Source organism: Notolabrus celidotus, chromosome 15, assembly GCF_009762535.1.
Source record: "Notolabrus celidotus isolate fNotCel1 chromosome 15, fNotCel1.pri, whole genome shotgun sequence".
Taxonomy (NCBI): domain Eukaryota; kingdom Metazoa; phylum Chordata; class Actinopteri; order Labriformes; family Labridae; genus Notolabrus; species Notolabrus celidotus.
In genome coordinates this window covers 25,348,540-25,376,188 of record NC_048286.1, presented here as the reverse complement: position 1 = coordinate 25,376,188, position 27,649 = coordinate 25,348,540, and the positions used below count along the sequence as shown (strand labels likewise).

The following is a 27,649-nucleotide window of genomic DNA, read 5'->3' as shown; positions in this document are numbered from 1 at the left end:
ATAGCGCTAAATATTCCCACTTCTACACACTGTACCTTTAAGAAAACGTACTTCTTTTATTAGTTCTGCAGACATTTACCCTTAGGGAATATGGTTTTGGTGCATATCAGTGATAGCCATGCAATTATTTTTGTGAATAAGTGTGCAAGTGATTAGTATACTGTCCATGCTTTGCCAGAAACCCAGAGACTCAAACAGTGAAGACTCTGAAGACAAAGTGAGACATTATGGGGAAGAATTTTATTGAGGAGCGATACAGAGACACAGAAAATAACAACTGATGCAAATCCCCAGTTTAACATTATGCCCTCTGCTAAACAATACCATCTCACTACAACTGGAACACTTTAGTCGTTGGTCTTCTGTCGATTTTTCTCTTCGTTTAAGCTTTCTGATTCTCTTTCTACATTTAGCTTTGGCAATACAGAGTTGTAATTCATGCCGGTAAGGCAGTCTAAATCAGATAGAAGAGAGCATTTAGAGACACAGAACGATTAAAGCGCTAGGATCCTTGATGAGGTCGTTATAGTCCACAGGTACAGTATCTCCTTATCGTTACCTATATACATCAGAACACATTATAGGCCCACATACACAATAACGAACAGACAGAGAAGCACTTTAACGTTGACAACAGCACCTAAAGCTCGGTGCAGATGCTGACTGTTTAACTAGTTTTACCTGTGAGAGAAGAGGGACTAAAAGAGGACAGCGTGGTGGTGAGAAGAGTAAGAGAGCCAGGTTGGATGTATAAGGAATGTCCAACATGTGAGGAAGGCTAAATGGAAACATGTAAATGCATTATTGTAATGGATTTTTTTTCACATGGTGTGTTCAATTTCAGCAGTCAGCGTCTGAATCGGAGCTTAAGGCTGCAACGGTCACAACTTGACCAATGATACAGCACAGGTGAACACCTATGACAAGGTTAAATGTATTATTGATGCTGTTTCCATAGAGATAATACTGAAGGTGCTCCTCAGCCTTGCTATGTGTGTGTACGGCTGCTACAACGACACAATAACAACGCACAAAAGTCCAACATTAAATGTACCCCAGAGGGCTTTAGGGTTCGTCTTTAACAGCTTTGACCATGAAAACAAACACAACTGAAACGCCAACAAACGTGCAGACGGACAGCACATGCACACATTTCCTCACACGCTCTTACACACTGGCACACATACACTGAATTACTCCCACGCACGTAAACACACATACTAAGATACAACTTCTGTTCCTAAGAGAACATTAAGCTGATAATTAACACTTAAGGGGGGCCAATATACAATAAATAAATACAATACTAAATAAACTCAGCCTACATATAGGCAAATTAGTCCCGCCCCCGCTTACACACGCACTAAACACACGCACACACACTCTACATACACACACTCCCATGCAATAAAAGCAGCTTATGTGCCATGCTGCGTTTTGGAATGAGTAGGGCAGTACAACTGCAGTGTTTTTTCATGTAGAAGCAGCAAGAGGGGATGGTGGATGACTTTGTGAGGGGTTTGTATGTGTGTGTGTGTGTGTGTGTGACTGCATGTGTGTCTGTCTCTCTCTTTTTATATGTGTGTGTCTGTGTGTGTGTGTGCGTGTGTGTGTGTGTGTGGGTTGCAGGTTTTTAAGAGGTTCCAAGGACGGATACTGGGGAAGTGGATCTGCTAAGCAAACCTGGACCACAGGCGAGCAACAAGCGCACGTACACATACACCACAAGACAAGTACCATACTGTACATAGATATATGGACATCGTCACCTGGCAGGAAATCAAGGGTCAAAGGTCAAAGACTTCAGCGTCTGCACTAAAGGAGAGACCAGGACAGCAGAGCCATGGCTAAAGAGAGGAGGGGAGGAGCGGGTGAGGGAGAGAGAGTGAGATCAGAGTATAGAGGAACTCCCTTTGGATGTTTATGGCGGAGCTTGTCTTGTGGGAGATGGAGGAGGTCGTCGGCTTCGGTAGAAAGGATGGATAAGAGATTGGAAAAAGAGAGGGGGGAAATAGGAAGAGGATAGAAAAAAAGAAAAGAGAGGATGAGAAAAAAGAGAGATTATTCCTAAGTTTTCACAAAGGTTGTAGAGTTGTTTTATGCTCCAGACTGAACAACATGAGCATATTATACTTGCAAAAATCATAAAATATTACTTGAAATAGGACATCCTTTCATGAAATACTTCAGCGTGACAGTTAGTTTGGGACATTAATACCACTCTCACTCCTGTATGCTGAATATTTAGTGATCATGAGCAACTGGTTAGCTTAAACTAGCATAAAGACAGAAAAAAAAAGAAAACATTTTGACTAGCTCCATCCAAATGTCTGTCCAAGTGTGTCACATAACAAACTGTAAATCCATAAAGTTTCAATATTCACTTCTGCTTTTGTTTTGACTAAAAAGCCTGATGTGTGAAGTATCAAATTCTGAGCTTTGGGTCTTATTTATTATATTATTATATATTTTATTGTATTTATTTATCACTATTATTCATTTTGCTCTTTGTGTTATGTTGCATGAAAAGTTCTTCACAAATCAAGTCTGATTGATGTGCTAAGCAGACTGTCTTCCAGCTGTCACTTTATGATTACTCTTTTAAATGAGTGTGATCGAGTAAAAACATTCAGTTTTTCCCAACATGTAAATTTTTTCTCAAAGAAAACGAAGTGTAACACACACCACCATGAACCACTTTAAGAGCAAACTGTGTCTCCTCATGGGAAAATCATTATTCGCTAACAGTTAATGTTTGATTCAATTTTCTGTCAGTCTTACAAAAAAACACACACCCTTTGTTTCATTTTAAACTAAATGTTGTCTATACTGAAACACAACTTAGAAAGGAATCACTTATGACATTTGGTGTAATCATGCCTGATTCAATAATTCAGTGTTATATTGTTGTCAAATACATACAATAAGGTGCATGACTAATAGTACCAACAGGTGCATTATTGGAAGGTTGTATTTACCTGGGGATGCTGGGAGGAGCCCTGTTAGGGCGGCTGGGGGCCTGAGGGCTGTCAGCACTATTATTGAAGGGCCCCAGGGGTCCTGGTCGGTTTGGAGGTGGTGGGGCCCCTCTGGGAGCAGGGCGCTGTCCTGAAGACATCCTCCTTGGGGCAGTGGGGCTAGGTGGAGGAGACCTGGAGAAGGGATAAGATACAGGATACTAAGCTGTAGTTTTATTGAAGATGGGAAGATGGGGCGCCGGTGGCCTAGCGATCGAAGCCCGTGCCCCATATACAGAGGCTATATCCCTCGTCGCAGCAGCCACTGCTTCGACTCCAAGCCCTGACCATTTGCTGCATGTCTTCCCCCACTCTCTACTCCCCACATTCCCTGTTTCTCTTCAGCTGTCCTATCAATAAAGGCGAAAATGCCCCAAAAATATAATTTAAGATTAAAAAAAGGGGGGTGGCTACAGTTAACGTACATTATCAGTGTTATTCCAGCAATTTTACCTGCGGTTCCCATCGGGTCCTCGCACCCAGGAGGTGTCAACAGGTGGAGGCATGGGGGTGGTGTAGGTGGAGGTGGAGATGTCCCCGATGATCATCAAGGCCTCCTTCAAGGCCTGGTGAGTCCTCAGCACCTCGTCCCTCCTCTGGGCCTGTTCCTGGGACTCATCCATCAGAGTGTTCTGGTCGCCTGAAGAGTACAGCTGAGCTAGCAGCTCTGCGTTGATGAAGTCCTTCACCTAGTGGTTACAGGAGGAAGTGCAGGAAGAAGATTAATAATTACAAATGTGTAGAAAAGTGTGACATATTTCTATTATTACACCACTAACAGCACAACCTTTTCATTATTTTACAGTGACAGCTGATCTCACAACAATATATTGAATATATACGTATTATTTCTTTACATTGATGATCATGAGGTGCATGATGGTCTTAGGCATGAGGTCCCGGATGCACTTGTTGACTATAGCCATGTAGGAGTCCACCAAATTACGGATAGTTTCCACTTTACGCTCCAGCTGAGGGTCCATAGAGAAGTTATCTGAGGTGGTCGTGGTCTCACTCTCAACCTACAGAGGGAAAGCAGAGACATGTTTTTAACCACTACAGTTAAAGACACAATACGTAAGAGATGGCTACATCCTGTACTGACTCTCTGACTGCTGGTGACATTATAATGCATATTACATTGTATTATGTAATTATCTTTCATATTATATTATGTTATATTACATTATTATTGTTTACTACAACTCACGGTCCTATTACAGACCCAAATTTATTTCATTTATTGCTTAATCTGTCATAACCACACCATAATCACACCATGTCAACCTGTCACTACTGAATCATTTTTAATACTTTCTGTAATTACTGCTATTTAATCTAAATTCCATTTGTGACATTGTATATATGTAAATTGTATTCTATCTTTATTTATCTATTTTTATTTTTACTTATTTTATTTTACTTATTGAAACTTTTTCTTGATTGTACTTATGTCTGAGTTGCTGTAACAACTGAATTCCCCCCCCCCGGGGATCAATAAAGTAATATCTTATCTTATGTTATCTTATCATTTCCAAAAAATACAAATATCAGCATGTATGTAGTTAAACATGTTTGAAACTAAGACAAAATGTTAGCAAATTGCCAAACTTGTTTTCCTTCACTGCCTAGAAAATGTGTTAAGTTTTCAAAATGTTTAAAACCTAAGATCAAAATTAAGAAATAATTGCTCCATGTATGAGATTAAAATTTTAAAGATTTGATAACATAGGGGCAATAAAAGGAACCAAGACTGAATGGGCTTGCTGACCGCCATGATCTTCTCAGGATAGACCCCCGCACGCAGGAGAGACGATTTCCAGCTGTCCACGTCGTCCTGAGTGTCACAGGCCAACTCCAGGGTGCGATTATCTTTGTACACATTCCTGAAGAGTAAGACACAGGGGGATCAGGATTCATGAAAGTCACCACTGAGCAGATATTCTACACCGCTATGTATTAGAGTAGAGAAGCTTAGAGCTGTAATAGATGAAATGAACACTAGAATTTGATTTAAGTCATTTATAAATGATCAATTATTGGACAAAAGGGAGAAAATGCTCCCTTGTGCTGCAAGAAAGTATTCAACAAAGATACGACCTGGCATCTGGAAGTATTGATACTATTAGGTTATGTGTCTTTTCACCTATTTCAAGTTTTTGCTAGAGACATCGCTAAAATGATTGATTACACTTTAAAAATCCAGGCCTTCAGCCAACATTTAAAAAAGAATGACTTCTTTATACTCAGGCTACAGTGCTGCATGGCAATTTGTTGTCATTATAATATTTTCAGGTTGCTATCCAGGCATTCAAATAACTTTGTTTCGGGTATTATTTCATTTCTCTGTCTTGCCCCACATCATATAAGTGATCAGCTTTCTGAACAGAGCTGTATATCTGTTGGAAATAGTTCCATTTGTTCCACTTCCCCATCATGCATACATGCATGCATACATACTGTACTAAACACATAATCCAAAACATATTTCAGCCGCTGCAGCAGCACACATGGGGCCTTGAACTCTCTAACTAAATCTCCAGCATGTGGTTGCTTTATAAGGTCTTGTTTTTTTTGCAGATGTCAGTAAAAGCAGTAGAAATATAAATTTTAGGGTGTCCCTGCTGACCTGGACTCTGTGTTGAAAATACAGAATATGTGCTTGCTGGACATGAAACTCTTCTCCACATCGCGGACCTTCAGGTTGTCCAGGGGGAGCATGTACTTCTTCTCCTTCTCCTATGAACGAGGAAAACAGAAGGATCAAGAGCTCTGTTATGACTAATGCAATTTGCTCCTTTTGTTATATTAATTTGGCGCAGACGTTTGTTCAAGATTACGTCCATAGCAGAAAGGTGAAATCAGGATTTTTAAAGAAGGAGAGCAAAGGGGTGAGTTAAGAGAAAAGGGGTGACAGGAGGGAGAAGGAATGGGGGAGAAATGAGAGTGGGAGGTAGAGTGGGGGGGTGTAAAGGGTGGGTGGAGAAGGGGGAGGCAGAGTCGGAGAAAGAGAAGGGAGAAGGAGAACACATGTGGAAGTCATTACAGTGTGGGTCAAGACACAGTCGTTCTTCACGGTGCGTTTTTGTCGGGGTGAGCTGGTAGCTAAAGGCTGAGGAAACTTTGGCTGCGGTGAGAAACGCAGATATGTGAGCGGAAAAGAGAGTTCATAAGCAAACATAGCGTTCACCTCCTGATGTGGACGCTTCACTACAGCTGTGGCACATTCAAAGAACTGCATTAGATATTTAGGCTGAGGAAATTCAGATCCTCAATTTTAATCTCCATCCTCGACTCCATCTTTCTCAACTTTCTGTCTTTTTTCTTTTATCCCTCCCCCTCGATATTTTTTCAATATTTTTTCTTTCCATTCCAGAGGGGCCCACTTCCTGCCTGATTTTTTTGAAGAAGGAGGGAGAGAGAGCGAGAGGGAGAGAGATTAAATGACAGCCTGGCGTTAAAACTCAACATCTGGTAGTGCTTAGCAGCACACAGAGAAGCAGGGGAAGGAGGGAGAAGTTAAAGAGAGGTGCCGGGTGAAGGGAGGAGGAGGAGGAGAGACAGAGAAGAAGCAGCACAAAAGTGGATTTGCAAAAGATTTGCAGAAGAAAGCCCACATCTGGTGTGAAGGTGCGGAAAGCGTTGGTAGATGATCGCAGGTAAGAATGAAAGAGGATGAGGAGGGAGGAAAAAAAGAGAAGACAAGAAAACTGCAGATTTTCGGCGGCGTATTCCCCAAGGGGTCACTGCGGCCCATATATGGTCACACGGGTCCCCTCCCTCTTCCTCTCTCTTCCTCTCCCTTTCTCACTCCCTCTCTCCCCCCCTCCGTCTCCCTCTTTCCCTCTTTTTTGTGATATCCCCTCCCTGAACGTGCAGCCAGTCTGTCCCAGTCGTCTGAGCGAATATGCCACGTCAAGGCTGGATACTCTTCATGGCCGGCGTGACCGAAATGGACCGCGAGGGGACCCAGAGCTCAGACGTCTTCACCAAAACAAATAAACACGGCGAGAGACATGCACAACAAGAGGCGAGGAAGGCGATGAAGAGCGAAGGACGCCAAAAACGCAGTTTCGAAAGGGGGTTTTTCGTTAGAGGGGATCCTTGCTGCCAAAATGGAGAGGGGCGAAGGGAGGGCACAGACGACACAGCCGCAAGCATCTGGAGGGGCAGAAAACAGCACTCAAGGCCTGGCTCTTAACTCCGGCTCCGTCCACCCAGTGTTCAGACTACCTGTTCATTGTCATACTGGTGTACAGTAGTCTGCACATTGGTTAGACTGGGCATGGACCTTCTTCTGTCAGTCTGTCTTTCTGTGTCGCTCTGTCTGTCTCTCTGTTGCCATTTCAAGTCTCCAAGATGTTTTTTTTTCTTTTGCATCTCCCTTCTCACCCTTTGCTTTGTTTTTAATCTAATTATCATCTGTATGTGATCTATAATCATCTGTATGTGTCCTATGTGCATTCTAACACTCACCACTTCCTTTTCACCTCTTTTTGGAATAAACAAACATCACCAATTTTCAACACTAACTGCACATTTGACAACTTTGCTGTGAAAAAGAGAGGTGTGAAGACACCCAAACTTTCAGCGGGAGTGATACAAGTTTAAAAGTCAATCCTCCAAGGAAGGCGAGCTCACATAATTTATAGCATGAATGAGTAAGTGTGCAGGCTGCTCGCCTGGTGCTCTGATGAAGATGTGGTCCACTGGAAGGGGGGGAGGAGCGAGAGTGGCTGCAAAGCATCTAGCACAGGCCAGAGGAACGAGGGCCAATCAATCAAGTGCAGTTTGAAAATACAGGCAGACACCTCCAGTGAAGTTATTTCAGTGGGTGGCCAAAATGGACTTGGAAGAAGTCACAGCAAAAGACACTGGTGTATTTTAGATTGCTGTTTTGAATAATTGCAAAAAGATGCTTGTAGTGTTTCTTATATAATGCACAAAGAAAAACATTGACAGCCTTTGTGTAGCTGGTTTGTTCTTCAAATTTCAAAAGTCAAAGGGAGGAAATGCAACTGTTGCATGCAGAGTATTGTATGTTGTAAACAGGGTTTTGTGGGATTTTGATACTCTATAGAGGGGTTTCTAACTACTGAAACATTAGACGCTGATGTTTGGATTAAAAACTTGTGTTTTTCCTGCCAAGTATGCAAGTCGTTTCAAAGTAACTTGCCAACCACACCATCAGAGCGAGGAGGGTGTGTGCATGTGTGTGCGTATGTCCGTGCGCGTGCATGTCTGTGACTATAGAAAGTTCAGGGAGTGTAAAAACAGAAATACACAAGGCGATCCAGCGGAGTCTATAATTTCCCATATTACCACACTGACGTATCAAATGACAATCCGTAGACATGGTGCTGTGCGGCCCATGTGCTGTCTGAGGCCTTTCATAGATTTTGGGTGTCTGTTAGTGAACATTTGGAGGGAATTGGGATAGCTCCAAATTTTTCAAATAAGAAGAGACAAATGCCTGAACTTCGCGTGACAAGAGAGGGAAGAGAAGAAGGAAAGCTCAAAGACAAAAGGACAGATGGATGACAGAGAGAGTGAAGACAATCTCTTCAATCGTTGTCAAAGTAAACTGCCTCCTAACGATGATTATCAACTCTGTTTTTTTTTTTATAAACAAGTTAAGTTGACCTAAATTAAATGGAGCCACATATAGAAATCTATTTTACAGTCAAAGCCAGAGAGAGGTCTGAGTCTCTCTCTTGAAACCGAACCCTGACAAGGAGACTAAACACTGTCCTACAAACAAACAACAGAGCAGCGACAGCACCGACTGGCTGAAGGAGTTGCAGTGTGTCTGCCTATCTACACTTGCTGTGCAGAATATCCTCCAACCTGTACAGCAGGCACAGACAGGCAGATAGACATCAGCCCAACAAGCAATCCAGAATCATGGACCAGAAACTCCAACAAAGTGGGTGAGCCTTCATCTGGAAGAAGCCATTGCTGATCTTATTATGCATTACTGATGACTAAATAATAAAATTATCTTTTAAAAAACATCTTGGAGATCTGAGTCATTTATTCCCTAATAGTATGCATGAAGTCAAAATCCAGTTCCAATGTGCACATCAGACTAGCTGAGAATATTTACATGTTTAATAAAAAGGTGGAAATTAATGAATAACAGGCCAGCTAAGACATTGAGGTGCCTTATTTCTAACACACTAATTTAATCTTCAACTTGATCTAAAAATCAACTTCCTCTCTGTGAACTAAAAAGAAGACAAAGACCACAAATGACCTCACTCTGTAATGAAATATCAGCATCATCTGCCTCTAAGTATGTCTGATGCTTTGCAAACTTAATTTGTCTGCAGTTTGATGCTGAACATGAAGCATCTAGTATTTTTGAAGGGTTTGTTGTCTAAGAAAACACGTGTTCCATTTTTCTCCTTTTCTGTACAATTGAGGGATAGAGGTGATGGTGGTTGAGGGTTAGCAGGCTCTGTATTTGTGTGTTTGTTATGTAGTACTGTATTTGTTTGTATTATTTCTATCTTATTTGTGTGTCCAAGGGAGCCCTGGACCCTGGAATTGAGATGCTAAATCTCAAGAGGCAAGATACAAATTCAAAACAGTGCTACTAGATATGTTTGGCTGAACAACAGTATCAAAACAAAACAATAAGATGAAAGGCACTACAACACACTTTATCCATTGTTATTGTAAGAATGATATTTGATATCTGCTTTAAACTCACCTCATCATCCTTAAACCAGGACAGGCTTTCAGCAGTTAGCACAAACCAGTACTCTTTGGCTCCTCCCTTCATGATGCTGATGTTGTTGATAGTCAGCCAGCCTTTACGAATGACCTGAAGGGAGGGCGGGGACAAAGAGTCAGAATCAGCTATAGAATTTAAAAAGGAGAAAAAAGAAAAAGAAAAAGAAAAAGAAAGAGAAAAAAAAGTATACCCCAAAAAACAAGTCACAAAGAAGATAACAGGAGCCCTTTAACCATCATCATTTGATAAAACGACACATCATGGCTGATGCATGAGTTGTGATGAAATGTGTGTGAAGGTCAGGTTAGGTGTGTCTCTGTGACTCACTCAGAGCCGAGCATGTGACTGAGTGTCAGTGCAGTCTCATGCGGGGAGCTGTGTTCACAAAGCAGACGCTCTTGTTAGAAGTTAAGTAACCATTGTGTTAAGTGCCTCAAGCACACAATAGAGCATGTGTGTCTACTGTGTTCAAGTGTTTTAACCCCAAAGGCCCTACACAAACAAGCCTGTGGGCACAGTGCCAAGTGATCATTAGGTTAGATTACTGTCAGTCTTGGACTGCCTAAGACTCACTAAGGAGGTTACCCACACAGTCACATAGCTTTTCTATCAGAGGCTCATATACTGGAGGTCTTTGGAGACAGATATGCCTCATTTCTGCAAGATTTAGTGTTAAAGGTGTTTTTCTAACAGATCAAATAAAAAAAATCTCTATTTTTTATCTTTTCGGCAATCCCCTGTAGTCTGCAGACTTTGGTAGGTGGAGGGGGTGTTAGAGAGCAAACGGTTAGACAGTAATATCTTACAATCAGGCCTGATGCGGGAGGAGAGGAGGCCTGCAACAGGAAGGAATGTGGGGGGTTTAGAAAACCTTGTGGCAGAAAAAAATGGCAGCTTTTTCCAGTGCAACTCGTCTCAAAGAAAAAGCCTCTGCCCAACATTAGCTCACACAACCAATTTGCCATTCATGACCTGTCAGAGTGGAAAATGAGACACTGACAGGTTGTTAAGCAGCAGTGCTGCAGAGCACCACACAATGGGCAGAAGTGTTACTGCAGGCACAAATGACATAGCAAACTATAACCCACAATGAGCGATACTCACCCACACACACCCTTAAGAGGGCAGCTGAGATTCTCACTAAGGGATGGGGATGAAATGCAAAGTGGCACCTTGATGACACAGGAGGGGTTCAAACAAAGGGAAACGTCTCAACAACACCAGTGATGATGGTGGCAAAATGTAATAAACCCAATGTGATTCTTTTCATAGGATTAAATCATAAAACAACAAAGCAATCAAACCACAGTACACAACTGGTGCCCAACTAAATATAAGACAGCGTGCATGACTTAAACATAAAATAATAACAACAACTACTAAAAAAATAGAGGACAAAATGTGTTCAATTTAAAGTAAAGATCACATCTCTCTCATTTCATCATCTTTCTGTATTCCCCCTGCAGCAGCCCTCCTGCTGCTGCTGTGTATGTGTACAGTCATCCCTTGTGCTCTGTTTGTATATGACCGATAAGACCTGACAAATGCTCACCTGATTCCCTGCTGAACTCTGGCTCTTATTGGTCTGACTGCTTCTCTGTTGAGCACTGCGGCAAACAACACAAAAGAGATGACAGGAGAGAGACGGGAGGGTGGGAAAAGAAAGAGGTGAACAGGGGTGAAAACATATTGTCAAAATATTTGTTTTCACCAGCCCGACACAGTCCATCATGAATAATTCATCATGGTAAAGCTGAGCGAATAAATGGAGTCCATACTTAGCAAAGCCGATGAAGTCTTCATGGTTGGTGTTGATGTAAGACAGCTGGATGTCAATCAACAGCAGAACCTGTGACAATATAAAACATATGAAATGAATGTGAGAGAAACAGTAGTTTGACAATTAAGGGAATTAATACTAGATCTTATTTGTTTCATTCTTTTTTTATGTTTGTTATTTGTTATATTTAATACTTCTTTCATTGTCATGATCTTGACTTATATTTATTTATCAAATAAATGCTACACCTGTGTGGTCTGAAACCATGACCTAGGGCATAGGAGACTGCTTCAGAGTGTTTATTATTATTATTATGAAATGCAGTCTTCTTTTTGTTTTCTTTAAAAGATAAAACTGTTACACATGTTACAAGAAAAATGCAGGAGTGATTTTACAATAATTTGGTTTCCTCCACAGGCCTGTGGTGATTCTCACTCTTAGAATTAGTGCCTTGCCAGCTTTTGTTATGCAGTTGCCTGCAGACATCAGTCATATTAGCTGCACCTGTATGCTTAGCTCGTAGGTGGCAGTTTAAACTCAAAGTAACTCAGTTGTATTTTAATTAGTTTAACACAAGTGCATATTACTTTTGATTTGTCAACTGAGCCGTCTTGGGAATTCTTTAAAGAGCAATGTGCCACTCAAAAGCACAGGGGTGTCGTTGTTTTCCATCACAGCTTTAGCAGGAAGCAGGAAGACACTGCAGAGACTTAACTACGGAGTGCCAAAAGGGACAAAATAGCCCATGATTAAAACAAATAATGTGGTAATATCTGACTTTAATTGCATTGATGCGAGATGAACGTGTTAACACTGACAGCCCTGAGACATTGGCTTTGAATGAATGACAGTTTTGAATTAAACTGTTGCAAACTAATGAGTGTTACCTGGTCTTTGGCTCGACTCTCTCTGTCTCTGATATGAGAGGTCACAATCCTCTCAGTTTCCTCGCGCAGCATGGGGTAGCACTCCAGCTGAAAACACATCACATAGCTTAATTTCACATGATTATAAATGTAGAATAATAAGAACTAAACTAAGAAACAAGTTATTTATACTGTGGACTCACTTTCATTTTTCTACCTGTCCATATTTTTTTCCCCTTTATTTGAAATTATACAATAACAGCAGTTCACATGGTCTGTTTTAGTAAGACACGATTATTAAGTGATCAATCACTTCAGCTTAATATAAAACAATAATATAACATATGAGTAAAAAAGGTAATTCTTACAACTGTGTTATTATTTTCATATATATTATGATAAAAGTCATCTTTAGATGGGTTGACTGTATTACTCCATGACTTTAAGGAAGCTTTTCATAGCAGCTACATTCAGCATTCACACAGTGTTAGTTTGTTGAAACATGAAGATGCTGAATCCAAGAGCCCAAAATGGGGTTTGTCCCAGTTTCAATCATTTATTGTCCTGAAAGCATTTGCTCATACTGTGAAAAACTAATCCAATAAGTACATTAATAATCCTTGTTTTCTTATTTTAGTCCATTCTTTATCAGCATTCCTTGTTTTAAACCCAATCATCTACATGAGTTACCTTGTCTGAGCACTGGCGTACAACATTAATCAGCTCCTGGATGACCATGTCCACACACTTAACACAGGGCCCCTTCAGCTTTATGACCTGCTTCTTCACAATGGCCTCAAACGCCATGTCAGGGGTAAAGAGTCCAGTCCTGAAACACACCAAGAGGAAGTTCAAAAAAGGTTGGAGAAAAAAAATGGTAACAATTGTTTTCCCTTTTCAATAAAATACACTTTCATCTGTAGGTTGGATCTACCAGGAACAAACATGGAGGTTAAGGATGGCAGATGGCTGTCTAACATGAGTCTGGTTCTGCTCAAGGTTTCTGCTTGTTAAAAGGAAGTTTTTCCTCGCTGCTGTAACTTGCTATATGCTGCAAAGCGCTCTGCTCATGGTGGATTAAAATGAGATCAGACTGAGTCCTGTCTGTAAAATAGGACTGGATTTTATCCTGTCTTGATGTTGGGTCTTTATTAATAATTTAACATAGAGTATGATCTAGACCTGCTATGTTTGTAAAAAACAATCTTGAGATAACATTTCTTGTGATTTGGCACTTTATAAATAAAGATTGATTGATGATTGAATGCCCTGTGATAGGTTGGCGACCTGTCCAGGGTGTACCCTGCCTTCCGCCCAAAGCCAGATGGGATAGGCTCCAGCCCCCCGTGACCCCTAACGGGATAAGCGGTTGAGATAATGGATGGATGGATGGATGATGATTAGTTGATGTTAGACTGTAAGTAGTCTGTAGTTGCAAAAAAAAATCAGGCTCTGCCAAAAATTGTTGTGATAAAAAAGTTCATGTAAAAATTTCACCAATTGGAATTGGCTGGAGGACAAAACGTCTCCTTCTTTAAATTTTAATTGTCTTTTATTTAAATGGTGTGTATTTTTTGGGTTGATGCAGCTAATCACTGCTAAATCACTGCTATTCTGGACATGAATCCCCATTTACACCAATGTTTCCAAGTCTGTCAGCCAATCACATTTAAACAACCTTTTTATGATGTCTACCATAGCATGTGGATCAATGCTTTTGTATTGTGTACTGATAACAGAAAGATATACACAATTGGAAGTACCACTGAACAGTATATTTGCTGAAGTTGTGTGCATTTGAAGGAAAAAGTGACAAGGCTTAAAAAAAAGAGAAACTGTCTTTGCCATTTTTTTCATCAATTTGAGTTTGATGGACAAATCCCCACCTGATACCGTGGATGTTCTTGATGGCATAACTGATCTCGCGGCGCATCTCCTTCTCATCACACTCCATCTGAAGGGGAACAGAGAAGGAGTTCAGACAGCGGAGACATAGAACAGAGCTTTAAAATTATAAAAGATGAGCGACAGACTGAATAGAGATAGCCTGACAGAGGTTTAAAAAAGACTGATAACAAGAATAAGAGAGAGAAAGAAGTCCTGAAAGATATTTGTACTGCGAATTTGCAAAGGCATAGATAACACTGAGGATATGTAGAGATCATTCAGGAGAAAAGAAAGAGAACGTTAAAGAGATAATGGAGTGTATATAGGGAATTTGGAGGAAACAAGAAAAAGGAAAATGGAAAAAGGAGGAAATAGACTGCAAAAAGAATTGTCTTAAACTGGAATAAAAAGGTCCACTGGGGGAGTCATTACTCCAAATGATCCCAGAGCAGTTCCTTTAGGTGCATTTCGACTAAGAGTTCCAGGGTCTCTTAGCCCCCAGAACTACTTTACCCTGAACTAAAAGGTTCCTGTGCCCCCATTGTTGTCTGCGTTTCAACCACGGGCTGAAGTCCTGAGTAGATTGTGCAAATCAGGCCAGTGACGTATGAAGAACATTTTTTATTCAATATTATTTTGAAATCTTCATAAAAACTAAACTAGTATGCATTCCCAGGAACTCCCTCTGTGTTTCAACAATTGTGTAAACTCCGTTACTTTCAACCGAAAGTCCCAGGACCTTTGAAAAGTACTACCCCCCAAGCAGGGGCTTTTCAGGGGGGAGATTATCTACCCCTGAACAAAATTAAGACCCTGGTTCCTCCGGTCGAAATGCACGTAGTTCAGCGGTAAAGTCCCTAGTTCAAGTGTAAAGTTCCTGCGGCGGAAAAACGCCTTTTGTGTCTTTGCACATTTCTTTGACTGAAACGACAGAATATAACAGGGAAGAGAGAGATTTGGTACTTTTGAAACCTTGTAGAGTTTTCTTTAAGATATTTTAAAGTCATATACAGTCACAATTTCCAGAGGGTGTTGAAGGACCAGATCATTTTCATGAATAATGTGACGTGTGGTTTTAAAAGGTTGAATAACTTCACTGCGTCATCTATTCCTATACTCGTTTCTTTAAGTCGTGACTCTTTTTATGTACAATACATCACCTTAACCAGCTCAAAGGGGAAACGCTCATGGAAGATGCGGTTGATTTTTGCTCCACCAGACAGCTCCACTGTGTCCACCTGATCCCCTGAACCCTCAATCCTTTTCTCAAAGTCCACAGAGAACTGCTGCACCATCCTGGAAAATAAACAATAACAATCAAAAGAAATGAATGACCTCTGATGACTTCAAAATAAGCAAACTAGCATTTGGGCTATGTTTTTTTTATTTTTTTTTATTAAATCCCATGTAAAAGCCCTTGTTGTGAGAATAACAGGCCACTGACTGCAGCAGCTGCTTGGTTTTGCGTGACGGGTCATCAGGTCGGTATCCCCGGTATTCCTCAGCCTCCTTGTCCAGAGCCAACAGCTGGGACTGCAGCTTACTGCGGAAAGCTGGCAGGGTGTCCCGGATGTGGTTGGTTAGTTGCTGTGGAGAAAACAAAGCCGGCAAAATGAAACACAATACAATCACATAGGAGCATCAATAAGAAGATTATGTTATGCACAGAGATTAAGCATTTGCAACTTTAGATTTCAGAGAAAACTCAACGATCAAACTCAAACAGAGAGGGCCTGCCTGAATGAAATCATAAATTATTAGCTGCTGATCTAGAAAGAGTGAGCACTTTTCCCACCTACTGACAATCATGTATCACCCACACTGATGTACTGTACAATAGAGGTGAAAAAAAAACAAGGCCGCCCTCTCGTTAATCATGTAAAGTGCTCTGTGGGAAAGCACCGGGAGAAAATCTATGATCACCTCGTTGAGCACTTTCTGCAGGCGCGGGGTGCCCATTTTGTCAGCCATGTGCCTGTATGCCGGGTGGGTGAAGAAGAACTTCCTCTCAGCCTCCAGAGCAGCCTTGATATCTTTCTTCCCATCAATGTCCTTCTGACTGCGATTCACCACTCCAATATAGCCTGAGAATGAATAAACATGGACACAAATTGAGAGAATGACTGATAAGCTCAGGAGACAGAGGCAGCACTAGTACAGGCGAGATAAACAGAAAGTGGAATTGAAAGGAGGTAGAAGGGCAGAGTTATTACAAACTGTGATTACCAACAAAAGGGAGAGATTAAATAGTGAATGAGAATAGCAGCACGCTTGTGTAACACACACATACACACCTCTTCGCAGCGGTAGCAGCTTGTTCTCCAATATCTCTCGAGCATCTGTGCCCTCATCCATCAAATCCAGTTTGGTGATCACTCCGATAGTTCTCAGACCTAAAAGGACATCAAAAAGTTTGTGAAAGTATGTAGCCTTAGGCACTATTCAGACAGTACATTGTTTGAGTCACTTTTTAAATACACTTTCTTTCAATGCTTCTACTCCAGCTCAAGTCTTCTTTTTTACCTGCTAACGAATATGATGATATATTTTACAGTAAAGCCTCTGCTTACTTATATACGAGCACTAAGTCTAATTACAAACTATAGTTTTCTTACTCACCATTGATGCTACTTAATAAAAATGAAACTGCCTGCTTTTATAGTTAGATTCCTATTTTAACCCTATTTATATTGCATAATAATAATAATAATAATAATAATAATAATAATAATAATAATAATAATAATAAAAAGAAGAAGAAGAAGTAGAATGATGATGATATTATTATTATTATTATTATTTTATTATTATTATTATTATTATTATTATTATTATTATTATTATTATTATCATCATTATTATTATTATTATTAGATTATTATCATTTTATTTATAGAGCACTTTTTTAAAATACAAATGATTTACATGGGCAGCAAAATAAAACAAGCAGGTTATAACAACTGTCTCCACTTTTAAAAAAAGACCCAAAACATATTTATTTTCTCCAGCGTATGAATGATATAATGACTGTTGTGACTGCATGCATGTGCAGCAACAATTGCTGTTTGTTCGATTGCTGTGTCTGATGTATGTTGGGTGTATATATTGTTTTTCTGTTTTTATTTATTCTATTTGGAATTATTATTTTTTTTTTTTATTCTCCATGTAAAGCACATTGAACTTACGTGTAATGAAATGTGCTTTATAAATAAAATTGCTATTACTATAAAATCACTCAAGGCAAGGTGAAGAAATAAAACATATTTTAAAGACATAAAATTCCCTTAAAAGAACTCTAAAGGAATACAGTTTTTTTAATATATATATATATATATTTTTATTTTTTTTTAACAGTTAAAATCAAGTACAATAAATGAAAGTTCAGGTAAAATCAGGAAAGGCTCTGCGATAGATAGTTTGTTTTAAGAAGGGATTTAAAAGAGATCACTGACTCAGCAGACCTGATCTCCTTCCATGGTGTCAGACCCCTCACTGTAAATTCTGAACCCCCGTATGTTTTTATTTTTGCATTCAGAACGCACAGTAAACGTCTGCCCGAGGATCTCAACATACGCCGTGGTTCGTATGGTATTAACATGTCCACTATGTAGGTGGGAGAAAGTCCATGGAGAGCTTTGAAAGTAATCAGTAAAATCTTAAAATCTATTCTAAAACATACAGGGAGCCTAGTGGGAGCATATTCATCTGCTGCTGTTATAATAGCAACTGTATGACCTGAATTTCCCTCCTCTGAATAATTAAGGTTTTTTTAAGTTTATCCTGAGTCAGCACTCACAAACTGACCCAGACATTCTGGGCAAATTTCCCCATACTTATGTTCCCTCTTTATCATCTCCTCTAGAAATGATAACCCTTCTTTACAGGATCCTTACTATTACATTAACAAACTGTGTGGGTTAGTTTGTTTACTCTTTAAATTATGTGTTGCAGCTGTCCTTGGTAATACATGAGATCTCTATTGGTCAAACCTGGTTTATTTAATCCCACATCTGCATCCCTACGGTCTGAGTTGTTGCACCAACATGCTCCAGCCAGAGCACAGTGATCAACACACTAGCTGCATTTGGATAGACCCGGATCCAGGCTGACAAGAGGTTACAGAGCTTTTGCAGTAGCTGTTCTTGCCCTGTGGAACAATCTACTACCTTTTAATAGTGGAATATTAATATTATAGAATATTAATTTTAATATCAGTTTTGAATATTAGACCTAAGGGCTTTAAATCTTTGTTCAAAACCCACTGGCAGTTTATTATGCAATTATATTTACTGTGTTGTCTTGTTATTTGTTGACCTATTCTCTCTTTATGATCGATGTGGTGTTTTAAACTTGTGGAACACTTCGGTGGACCGCAGGTTTTTTTTAATGTGCATTGTAAGTAAACTTTGACTTGACATGATCCTCTATGTGCATCTTTAGCTGTTAGCAACCCCTCTGCATTTGCTCCTTTTTAATTTCTACAGCCTCTCTTTCTTTTTCTAATATCATTCAGCTCCTCTACAAGGTCACTTTATACAAGTACTCTTCTTCTTCCCCTCTCTCTCTCCCTCTCCGCCTGGTCTGTCTGAAGGTCACGCTATACAGGTGGGGATTTCAATCTATTTGATTCTTTGTCTTTCCTTAACCATTATAGTGAAGCAGTATACAAATTCAAATGTTGCTTTTCCTAACCTCCATCTTATCCACGTTTCTTTAATTAATCTATTTTATATTTTCTTTTCCTTTCCCTCTATACTAGTACTTTTCCATGTTTATCTTTAAATGCCCTCCTTATCCTCCACTTTCCTTTCTCTCATCCCTGTGTTTCTAATAATAATGAAGATAATTGATCCATCCATGTCGGGGAGTTCTTTTCCCACATTCAGAGAAGCCAAGGGGAGACACTCGGCCTCATCCCTGCAGCTGGTTCAGGTTACACTCACTGACAACATGGCCAACTTTTCCAAGCTTCATTGATTCCTATTCCTCGATCTGCATCTGTCCTATAGCCTCCTTTTACTCTAAATATGTCTCTGTCAATTTCATGCATTTTCCTACCCTGTGGATCCACGTCTTTGGACAATTTCAAGGCATCCGAGTTGGCCAGGTCACTGTTCGCCGGAGTGACAGCCAGGATCAAGCAGCTCTCTCTGGTAATGAACTGCATGATCATATCTCTGATCTGCTGCTCGATGTCTGCGGGCTGGTCTCCAACCGGCACCTTCGTGATCCCCGGCAGATCGATGAGAGTCAAGTTAAGCACTGCAAAGTCAAAGGAATAAAGTATGAGAAGAATTGGCTATAAATGTGTGATATCTCTGTGGCTGGAAATCCATTATTTACTTCACATTTCAGGTAGAGTAATCCCTGTAGCTTCAAAATCTCCCTTCACAATGGCAAACATTGCAATAAAGTTAATTGTTTTGGAAAATTCAATCAATTTGCCTGAGAAAACAATCATAATTTTGTATTTCACAAATGAGTCCACAAACCTTCATGTATCTAAAAAACTGTTAATCGTTAATTTGATATCTAACTTGTCTAACATTTTTTAATTCCTTGCTTATTTTGTGTTTTCTGAATAATTTCAAACTTAACATTACTTTCTGTTTGCACCTTGAAAATAAATGATTAACTAGGTTGTGTAGACTTTAGAGCTCTGACTTAACTTTCAATTGCATCAGTCAAAACACAGACAAACTAAATTCTTCATAAATATAGACAACAGGATACCCGATGCCTGATTCAGGGTTAGTAGTATTAACGCAGATAGAAGTACTAGGAAACACTTGACTACACAAACCATGCAAACAGCATTTTGGCTAGCATTACTGAAACAATATCTTATAGTTAGAGAGATTTTTAAACTTTTAAAATCTGTCCCTCCTTGGAATCTGATTGGCCACCCTGAAATCCTAAGCTATGATTGGCTATTTGCCTTGTTAGAGGCGGGGCTTATATTGAAATCAATTATTTGGGAAGTATTTCTTTGTATTTAAATATAGCACATGTTTGTTTTGTTAGTGTCTTCAATTGTAACTGTTTCTTTTTAAAGTAAAAAAATGTTAATACAGGAGTATTGCATCTTTATGATACTGAAAACATTGTTATAAAAGTAGATATTGAACACAGAGAGACTAAATCCTAACAATTAGTATGTATGCACACGCATCCCCTGGCCACCCCTGCATATGTCAGGGCCCAATTGGTCCACCCCAGTCAAAAAAATTGAGAAACACCCCTGGCTATACTCTTTCTTCACGTCATCCTAAACATGCTTTGTGTTAATAAGCAAGCTATGTCATTTGGTTTAGCTAGGCTAAACAGTTGGCTTCGTCTGTTGGTGTAAATATGGTCTAAAAACTAACATGCATATAAAAATAACATGGTTTGTCTCACCAAACTTTTTTGGCAAAGGGTGAAACTAGAGATTTCCTTGTCTTTGAACTTAGCATCCATCAGCAAACTGAGTGAATACTTCTGATGTCCTTGAACGTTCACTGTTTTAAATCAAAGAATAGAATCTAATAGCTTTATAAACTGATGCCAAACACTCTTTTTTTTCTAGATGTAGACTATAAATGGCAGAGGATCACAGATGTTGAAAGTCACTGCTAATTAGTTGATCATTTCAAAGTAAATTAATTTCAAAGATGTTGTGAAAAAAGACAATGTTCACACATTCAGTGTTAATGGAGACATCGTGATCAGAAGGCATACTGCATCCCTGAAGCATGAGAGTAGCATTTTTAATAGACTGTATTAAACAGAGAACCTTCAACATAGCTTCCTCTTTTTACCTCCTCAGCAGCCCAGAAAATCATTAATATTCCATTACATCGCCAGAAAATCAATATTTTGGGCTTTAAATGACCCAGTGTTAAAATAAATAACTTTCTGCTGGCAAAAAATAAATAAATGGGGTGTGAGAAAGATGACTCACAGCCTGCATAGTCTACTTTAATTTTAAAGTGTTATTGTGCACCATAATGAGGTACCAAAAAACGGGGTTATGAATTCTCACCATGAGGGGAGTAAACCCGCAGGTTGATGGGGATAGGAGATATGCCCTTGTTGGCCCCTGTGGCCCGATCCGTCTCTGCCTCGATCTCTTGGCGAACCTCATCGAAGTCTGTGAACTTCTTCCCTTTGCAATGCAGGAATTCAGCCCATTCTGACAGGATGAAAATGAAGACCATACAACCTAGATTAGCGTCTGTGCTTCATGTGTATGAAAGGAAAATGTCAAAGAGGGAAAAAAGCCGGGAGGAAAAAAGCAGTACCATTTATAAAGAAAGAGAAAAGGAGGCTGCATCTGTGCGTGTGTGTGTTTGTGTGTGTATATGCATCTCTGTGTGCATGTGCAAATGATTGCATGTGTGGGTGTGTAAATGTGTGCCTGCCCACCTGCAGTGGCGCTGATAAGCTGCAGAACCAGGGGCCTACGGGTGACAATGCCAGATCCACGGGGCAGAAAGTCCCTGAGGAAAAACAAAACTCATTCTATCAAACCACAGCTGAAGTAAACATTTATCACAGAGTACAGCATGCTGCATTAAGATATCTTAATACATTTTACTTTGATGTTTTTCATGCAGTATGGATGGAATATAGGCCATCTTTAAACACAGTCAATCCTGCAGCTTTCATTAGCTGCTGTAGCTGCATTATACCTTTACATGCTCCAACAGTACAGGACAGTCTGTACTGATATGTAAGGTGTATATTAAAGGTGAAATAAAGAGCTGCATTGATGACAAAGAGCTTGCCCTCTTAAAAACGATGACTTCATCATCTTCTCTGGGGATCCACACTGACTCATTCTGCATGTGTGTAAATGCTTGCCCAGTAGTGGATGCTACAAACAGCTACCTCTCATGCCAAAGGTCTTTCCCAATACACTATATTAACATATATCGACCCAAGAACTCCCTCCTGGGGGACAGGCTGGAGAAAAAAAAAAGAGAAGCCCTTCTTGTTCATTGAGCACAGTGCAGAGACATTTCAGGACAGATGGATCATTACTCAGCAACTCTAAATGAGGGCTCAAACAGGGAAAAACCAATGCATCCATCTTGATCTGTGATTGTTAAAACTGAAAAGCGAGAACTATTCAGTTACACACTAAAACATTCTAGTTGTGGGTGATGATGTTTAATAGGTACTCCAATTATTTAGGTTAAAGATGGAGTAGATAAAACCTCTGATATAGCCTTAAACAGGATGATGGATTGACAGAGCAGCTTGTGTTGAAATATGAAGCAAATTCGAAAATTTAAAAAAAAAAATGCACTTCTTTGAGTGTCCACTTGTGGCTGCCTCCGAAAGCCAATGGCTTCACCCAAAACCATAATCCAAATTGCAATTTTTACAGCAAAAGTCTACATGTTTACTGCTAAGTTAAAAATTAAGGTTTGGAATACATAATTTTTCTTCTTAAACATTGTACAAGGAGCAAACACTTTTTGTATAACTCAAACACTATGAAGAAACTAAGACTAAGAGTTAAGCATTGATTTGCATTATTATCACAAAGGGTGATGTCTCTAAAACTATCTCCTTGTTCGGTACATAGACTCTATAAAACATGGACATATTCTCTGTACAGAAGCCACTGATTTATGAAGTTGAGTTCTGAAGCTTATCAATTTGGTTGACAGCTTCAGTGTGCCTGCCAACTGTCAAACCAGCCGTACCCTTATATATAGAAACTCTTAACCTTAGTATCTTCAAGACTACTGATTTATAAACGTTCGCCATGATAGAGTGAGTGGGCTTTTTTGAGGGGGTGTGTATGTGTGGCTTCTGGGGCTTTTTGAGACAGCATCAAGTGGATGCTGGAGGAGCTGCAGTTTTTAGCACTTCTGCATTAGCATTTTTCAAGACCGGAGGTTGCTTGGTTTTGGCTATTAAATTGATATTATGTAAGAATGTTATACCCCTAAACATGTCACCGTATGTCCTCTAGGAGTCAATTCTCTTTGCCTCTTGCTTAAATACAGTTTAAAACAACCAACATATAAAAGTGACAGAGATGTGCAGGAAAGTACTCAGTCAGAAATGTTTAAATGTCTGTCCATGTTCTGTGCTTTTGGAAAACATTCAAATTCAGCTTTAATGCACCTTTACTGTATTTAAATGTATATTTTCTTTTTCTTACATGCTGGTATCAAATCAGCACTCTGAATCAGCCTTTGTGCAACTTCATGCATCAGTATTGTAATCAGTGAAGAAAAAGTGGTGTCTGGACGTGCCCAATTTAGTGTTGCATTTTCACAGTTTGAGGACTTGCGGAGACAGATTGTACAAAGAAGTGTCAAAATTAAAGCAACAGAGGACTTTCTGAATTCAGTCTTAAAAATGTTGAACCTATCTTTGTAATAAATTGGTTTCAGCCTTTGTTTTCCAGAGTACAGAAGACACTATAGATCTGGTTTCATATGAATAAAATCTATGAGGGGGCTCTTTCGTTTTTTCTGTTTTATCACAGCACAGAGACTGAATTCACAGGAAAGTAAATCATGCAATTGATATATATAGAAAGTCAGGTTTTCGGCAGACAATAAGATTAAGTGAGAAGCTCTTTTCTTTATTATAGCCCACAACTCAATTCTCTATCTCTGTCATATTGGCCAATAAATCACAAGTGCACTATATTATTGATTGGATAAAAGGCTGTTGTTTCAGACTAAAGCACATCATGAATGAGCTATTAGACAGTCTTTCTGGGACTAGTCCAACATTTCCAGTCAAGGATGTGCTCTATCCTTATCTTGAAAAATTCATGTACAGCTGTTGGTAATTTATTTGTCGTGAGTGACCAAAACCCAAGACAAGATGATGAATATTAATGTGTTTTCAAACACTGCTGCATGTACAGTACAGATGGATTATGTTTTAAAGCGGACTCATGCAGCGAGGGTTTTCTGCAATCTCCTTATTATGTAGCAGAACATGACAATGTCATTTTTACAGGGCCGGTGGCATATTAAGGCCTGTGAAAGGATGCTTGGAAACTAAAAAAAGGCAATGGCTATTTCTAGGACTGTGTGACTGCAGTTGGTGCTGATTGGGCTGAAATCCCCAGGTGCTGCTGTAACCCAAATACGGCCGCCCTCCTCTGTAAGTAGCCACAAGGCAGCGATGTGTGTTGCAAACATATTTAGGTGACTGTACAGAGGAAAGTGGAAGGTGTGAACTCTCATTAGGTGCAGCTGCATTGACTTTAAGCTTCACATGGAGATGGTTTGAACTCTGCACAGAGAGATTTGCCCCATAGGCCTCTTATGTCATCCTCAAGGTTAGCAGGAGAAGGGATTATACTATTCCTGGAGGTCACTTTTACCTGCCCACAAAGTTCTCCAACACGGAGCTCTTCCCTGCGCTCTGCCCCCCGACCACCGCGATCTGAGGCAGGTCCAAGTTGCAGGCCTGCCCAATTGAGCTGAAGGCATCCTGCAGCTTGTTGACCAGCGGGATCAGGTCCTCCATGCCACGGTTTCCCATGGTGCCTTTTGACGGAGGGACTCGGGATCAGCGAATGGAGAGAAAGACAGGAGGAGGAAGGAGGAGGAGGAGGAGGAGGAAGAGGGGGGGTGGAGGGAGGATGTGTGGCGCTGCTATATTAGTCCAGGATACCGCGGTGCTTGTTGATGTAGTGAAGTCATCTAGCCGCGCGTTGCCCCGAGCCAAGCGAGGGTCGGAGCGACTGTGGAAGCAGAAGAGGGGAGGGGGAGGAGGGGACAGAGGAGAGAGATATGAACGGACAGGGACAGACAATTGCGCAGTTGCTTATAACAACCACTTTAACCTCTGTTGCACACACAAACACACGCACAAACACAGCGAAGCATATAGTTTCAAGGGCATTTGTTGATTGGAGCTCCATTAAGCCACATTGGAGAAAAAATGGTGCGTTCAAGGCTCCATAAATCCCACACAAATCACACGTAATAACGGCCAAACAAAGCATATTTTGCTACGTGCTGATGTACAAATAGCAAATGCAGGAGATTAATGATTAACATAAGCATATATTGTAATACTGTGTTGTTTTGGACCTACCCCGCCTCAGGATTCTCTCGGTGTTTTCAGTGTCCGACAGTCCCAGTCGCTGTCCGGTGCTGAACCGACGCGCAGATCAGGCAGCAAAATCGAGTGACCAGACCCTGCACGATTACACAAGCACCACCTGCTGGATCTTAAATTCCTGTGCATTAATCGTGTTTGCCTGTGGGCTCGGTTCAGGTCGGCTGGATGTCAGAGCTGTATCATCCCGAAAACAAATTCCGCTTTGACAGATTAATCATTTTTCGCCCTCTCCTGCGCTCCACGGTGTGATTGCGAGGCTGCGTCTCGCTCCTGCACTGTATTACTGACAGGGCGGAGGACCAATGACAGAGCAAGATTTCAGCGGAGGCAGCGGAACGCGGAGACCCCATTGGCTGAGGAGGTACAGGTTAGGCCAACCTGAGCCCGCCCCCTGTTTACATCCGTGCCATCTCTGCCGTTGTGACTCATGCGGCACGGCTGCGCATCGCTGCAACAGAAGAGGTGGACGCGTTGCTTCAGATCCCTGCAGTGGGAGCAGGAACGAGCAGCTGTCGTAAATTGTATACATGGTACAAGCCGTGACAGTCATTTTTTTTTATGTCGTCATGTTATGTGCATGAAGATACTGCCGTTTCATGACAGTGACACGTTTTAAAGGACAGAGCCTTGAAGGGTTCGCTTGAGCCGGACACAGACATGTTATGCTCACTCACAGATTGTCACTGCAGGCCGAGACTGGTGGAAGCGGTCATGCGTAAAAGGACACGGCCATTGCGCCTTCACCTCTCTCTGTACAACCTCTGTGTCACATCAAAATGTGTCTGTCGTCCACTGGATGCCTATCATGAGATAATTTCATTTGCTAATGTGATCTACAAACCAATTTGAAATGAAAAACTGATGCATCGAAGATATAGCAGATAGAGTGCATCCCCCCTCCATGTTTGTTTGCCTGTGACGTTTAAATCTGATATATCGATTTGGTCAGGCTTGGACCTTTTCATTATGGCCAGGCCTCTTGAGATAGTCACATAGTGCTGTAGTGAGCTGGAATTTCACTAGGGGGCAGTAAAGACCTAACCACTCTTCATTTGGGCCCTGTTGATATCCGCCATCATTTGAGGAAAAATACATTTTCGCACTAAAATATACTGAAGTGAAACATGACCAAAAACCTCTCACATATATTTCTGCCGCTTTAAGATATCAGGGGTGTTAATAACAGAATCACACAGATGAAAAATATCTCTCAAACTGGACTGCCAACCCAGTGACCTAACCTGACAGAGAGAGGATGTGTTTGCAAGGGTATCCAGTGACTTTAACTCCTCTCTGTTTCTGAAGCCTCCCTTTCATGTCCTGCCAAAGATCCAGTTTCCTGAGGTATCTGGAGTGACAGAGGAGTTTGTCTCAAGTTCAGTATTTAAGGCTTAAAATACAGGTGCTCTGTTTTTAGACTAAAGACCTGGTGGCTGCTTCAGTGACGACCTGCTCCCTTTTAGCACGGACACCATTAAGAAGAGGTCCATGTATGATTCAGAGGCCTCGGGTCCTTTGTCCACAGGATTGTACAGGAACGATACTAATGCTGTCAGACTTGTGAGGTGGATGTGAGGGGGCCCTAAAGATGCCCTGAAAGAGCTTAATTTAATAAAGCGTACAGTTTTAAGATTGTAAGATCTTTCATGATGGGACAGATGTGGTAGCAGACAAAACACAATGTTATTGGAGTGCTGACTGGAAAGAAACGGCATGATCACATCAGTCCTGTCCTTGCATCTTTGCACTGGTTGCCTCTTAACTTTAGGATCAAGTTCAAGGTTTTATTAATTGTTTTTAAGTGTTTAAATGGTCTGGCACCTTCTTATTTATCAGATCTTGTACAGCCTCACAGTACTTCAAGAGCACTTAGGTCATCAAGCTAGCTGCTCCTGCAGTACCTTGGTCCAGACTCTCTACTCATGGGGACAGAGCCTTCTCAGTGGCGGCCCAAAAGCTGAGGAACAGCCTACCTTTCCAGGTTAGAGCTGCACAGTCTGTTGAGCACTTTAAAACACTACTGAAAACCCATCGCTTCTCCTTTGCATTCAGTCCCAGCTAAGCAAGAATCCTTGGCTTTTTACTTTTTACTCTTTTTATTTCTTAAATTGAGCTCTTAGTATTCTTTTATTTTTTAGTATTTCTTTTATATTTGTGTATGATTATATTCTATTTTAATAACTGTACAGCACTTTGGTCAACTGAGGTGGTTTTTAAATGTGCTTTATAAATAAAGCTTGACTTGACTTGACTTAATATTATGTAGGAT

The 27,649-nt window shown here is 40.5% G+C and overlaps 1 protein-coding gene across 2 annotated transcripts; it reads right to left on the bottom strand.

The window, feature by feature from the left end:
* Nucleotides 1-218: 218 nt before the first annotated feature.
* On the bottom strand, nucleotides 219-26,189 carry dnm3b (dynamin 3b). Of its 2 annotated transcripts, XM_034702489.1 has the most exons (21): nucleotides 25,354-26,189; nucleotides 24,635-24,997; nucleotides 21,697-21,770; nucleotides 21,314-21,463; nucleotides 19,348-19,551; nucleotides 16,584-16,682; nucleotides 16,213-16,373; nucleotides 15,734-15,876; nucleotides 15,450-15,585; nucleotides 14,289-14,356; nucleotides 13,093-13,231; nucleotides 12,424-12,510; nucleotides 11,535-11,605; nucleotides 11,309-11,363; nucleotides 9,733-9,846; nucleotides 5,647-5,756; nucleotides 4,789-4,903; nucleotides 3,875-4,039; nucleotides 3,471-3,706; nucleotides 2,979-3,152; nucleotides 219-1,964 (listed from the first exon to the last, which is right to left on the bottom strand). In XM_034702489.1, the coding sequence occupies exons 2-21, from the start codon at nucleotides 24,793-24,795 to the stop codon at nucleotides 1,922-1,924; spliced, it is 2,505 nt and encodes an 834-aa protein (XP_034558380.1). In that variant the 5' UTR covers nucleotides 24,796-24,997; nucleotides 25,354-26,189; the 3' UTR covers nucleotides 219-1,921. The 2 variants fall into 2 exon arrangements, with proteins under 2 accessions (XP_034558380.1, XP_034558378.1); XM_034702487.1 differs by having other exon boundaries at nucleotides 11,309-11,605; nucleotides 25,354-25,629.
* Between the last annotated feature and the right edge of the window lie 1,460 nt (nucleotides 26,190-27,649).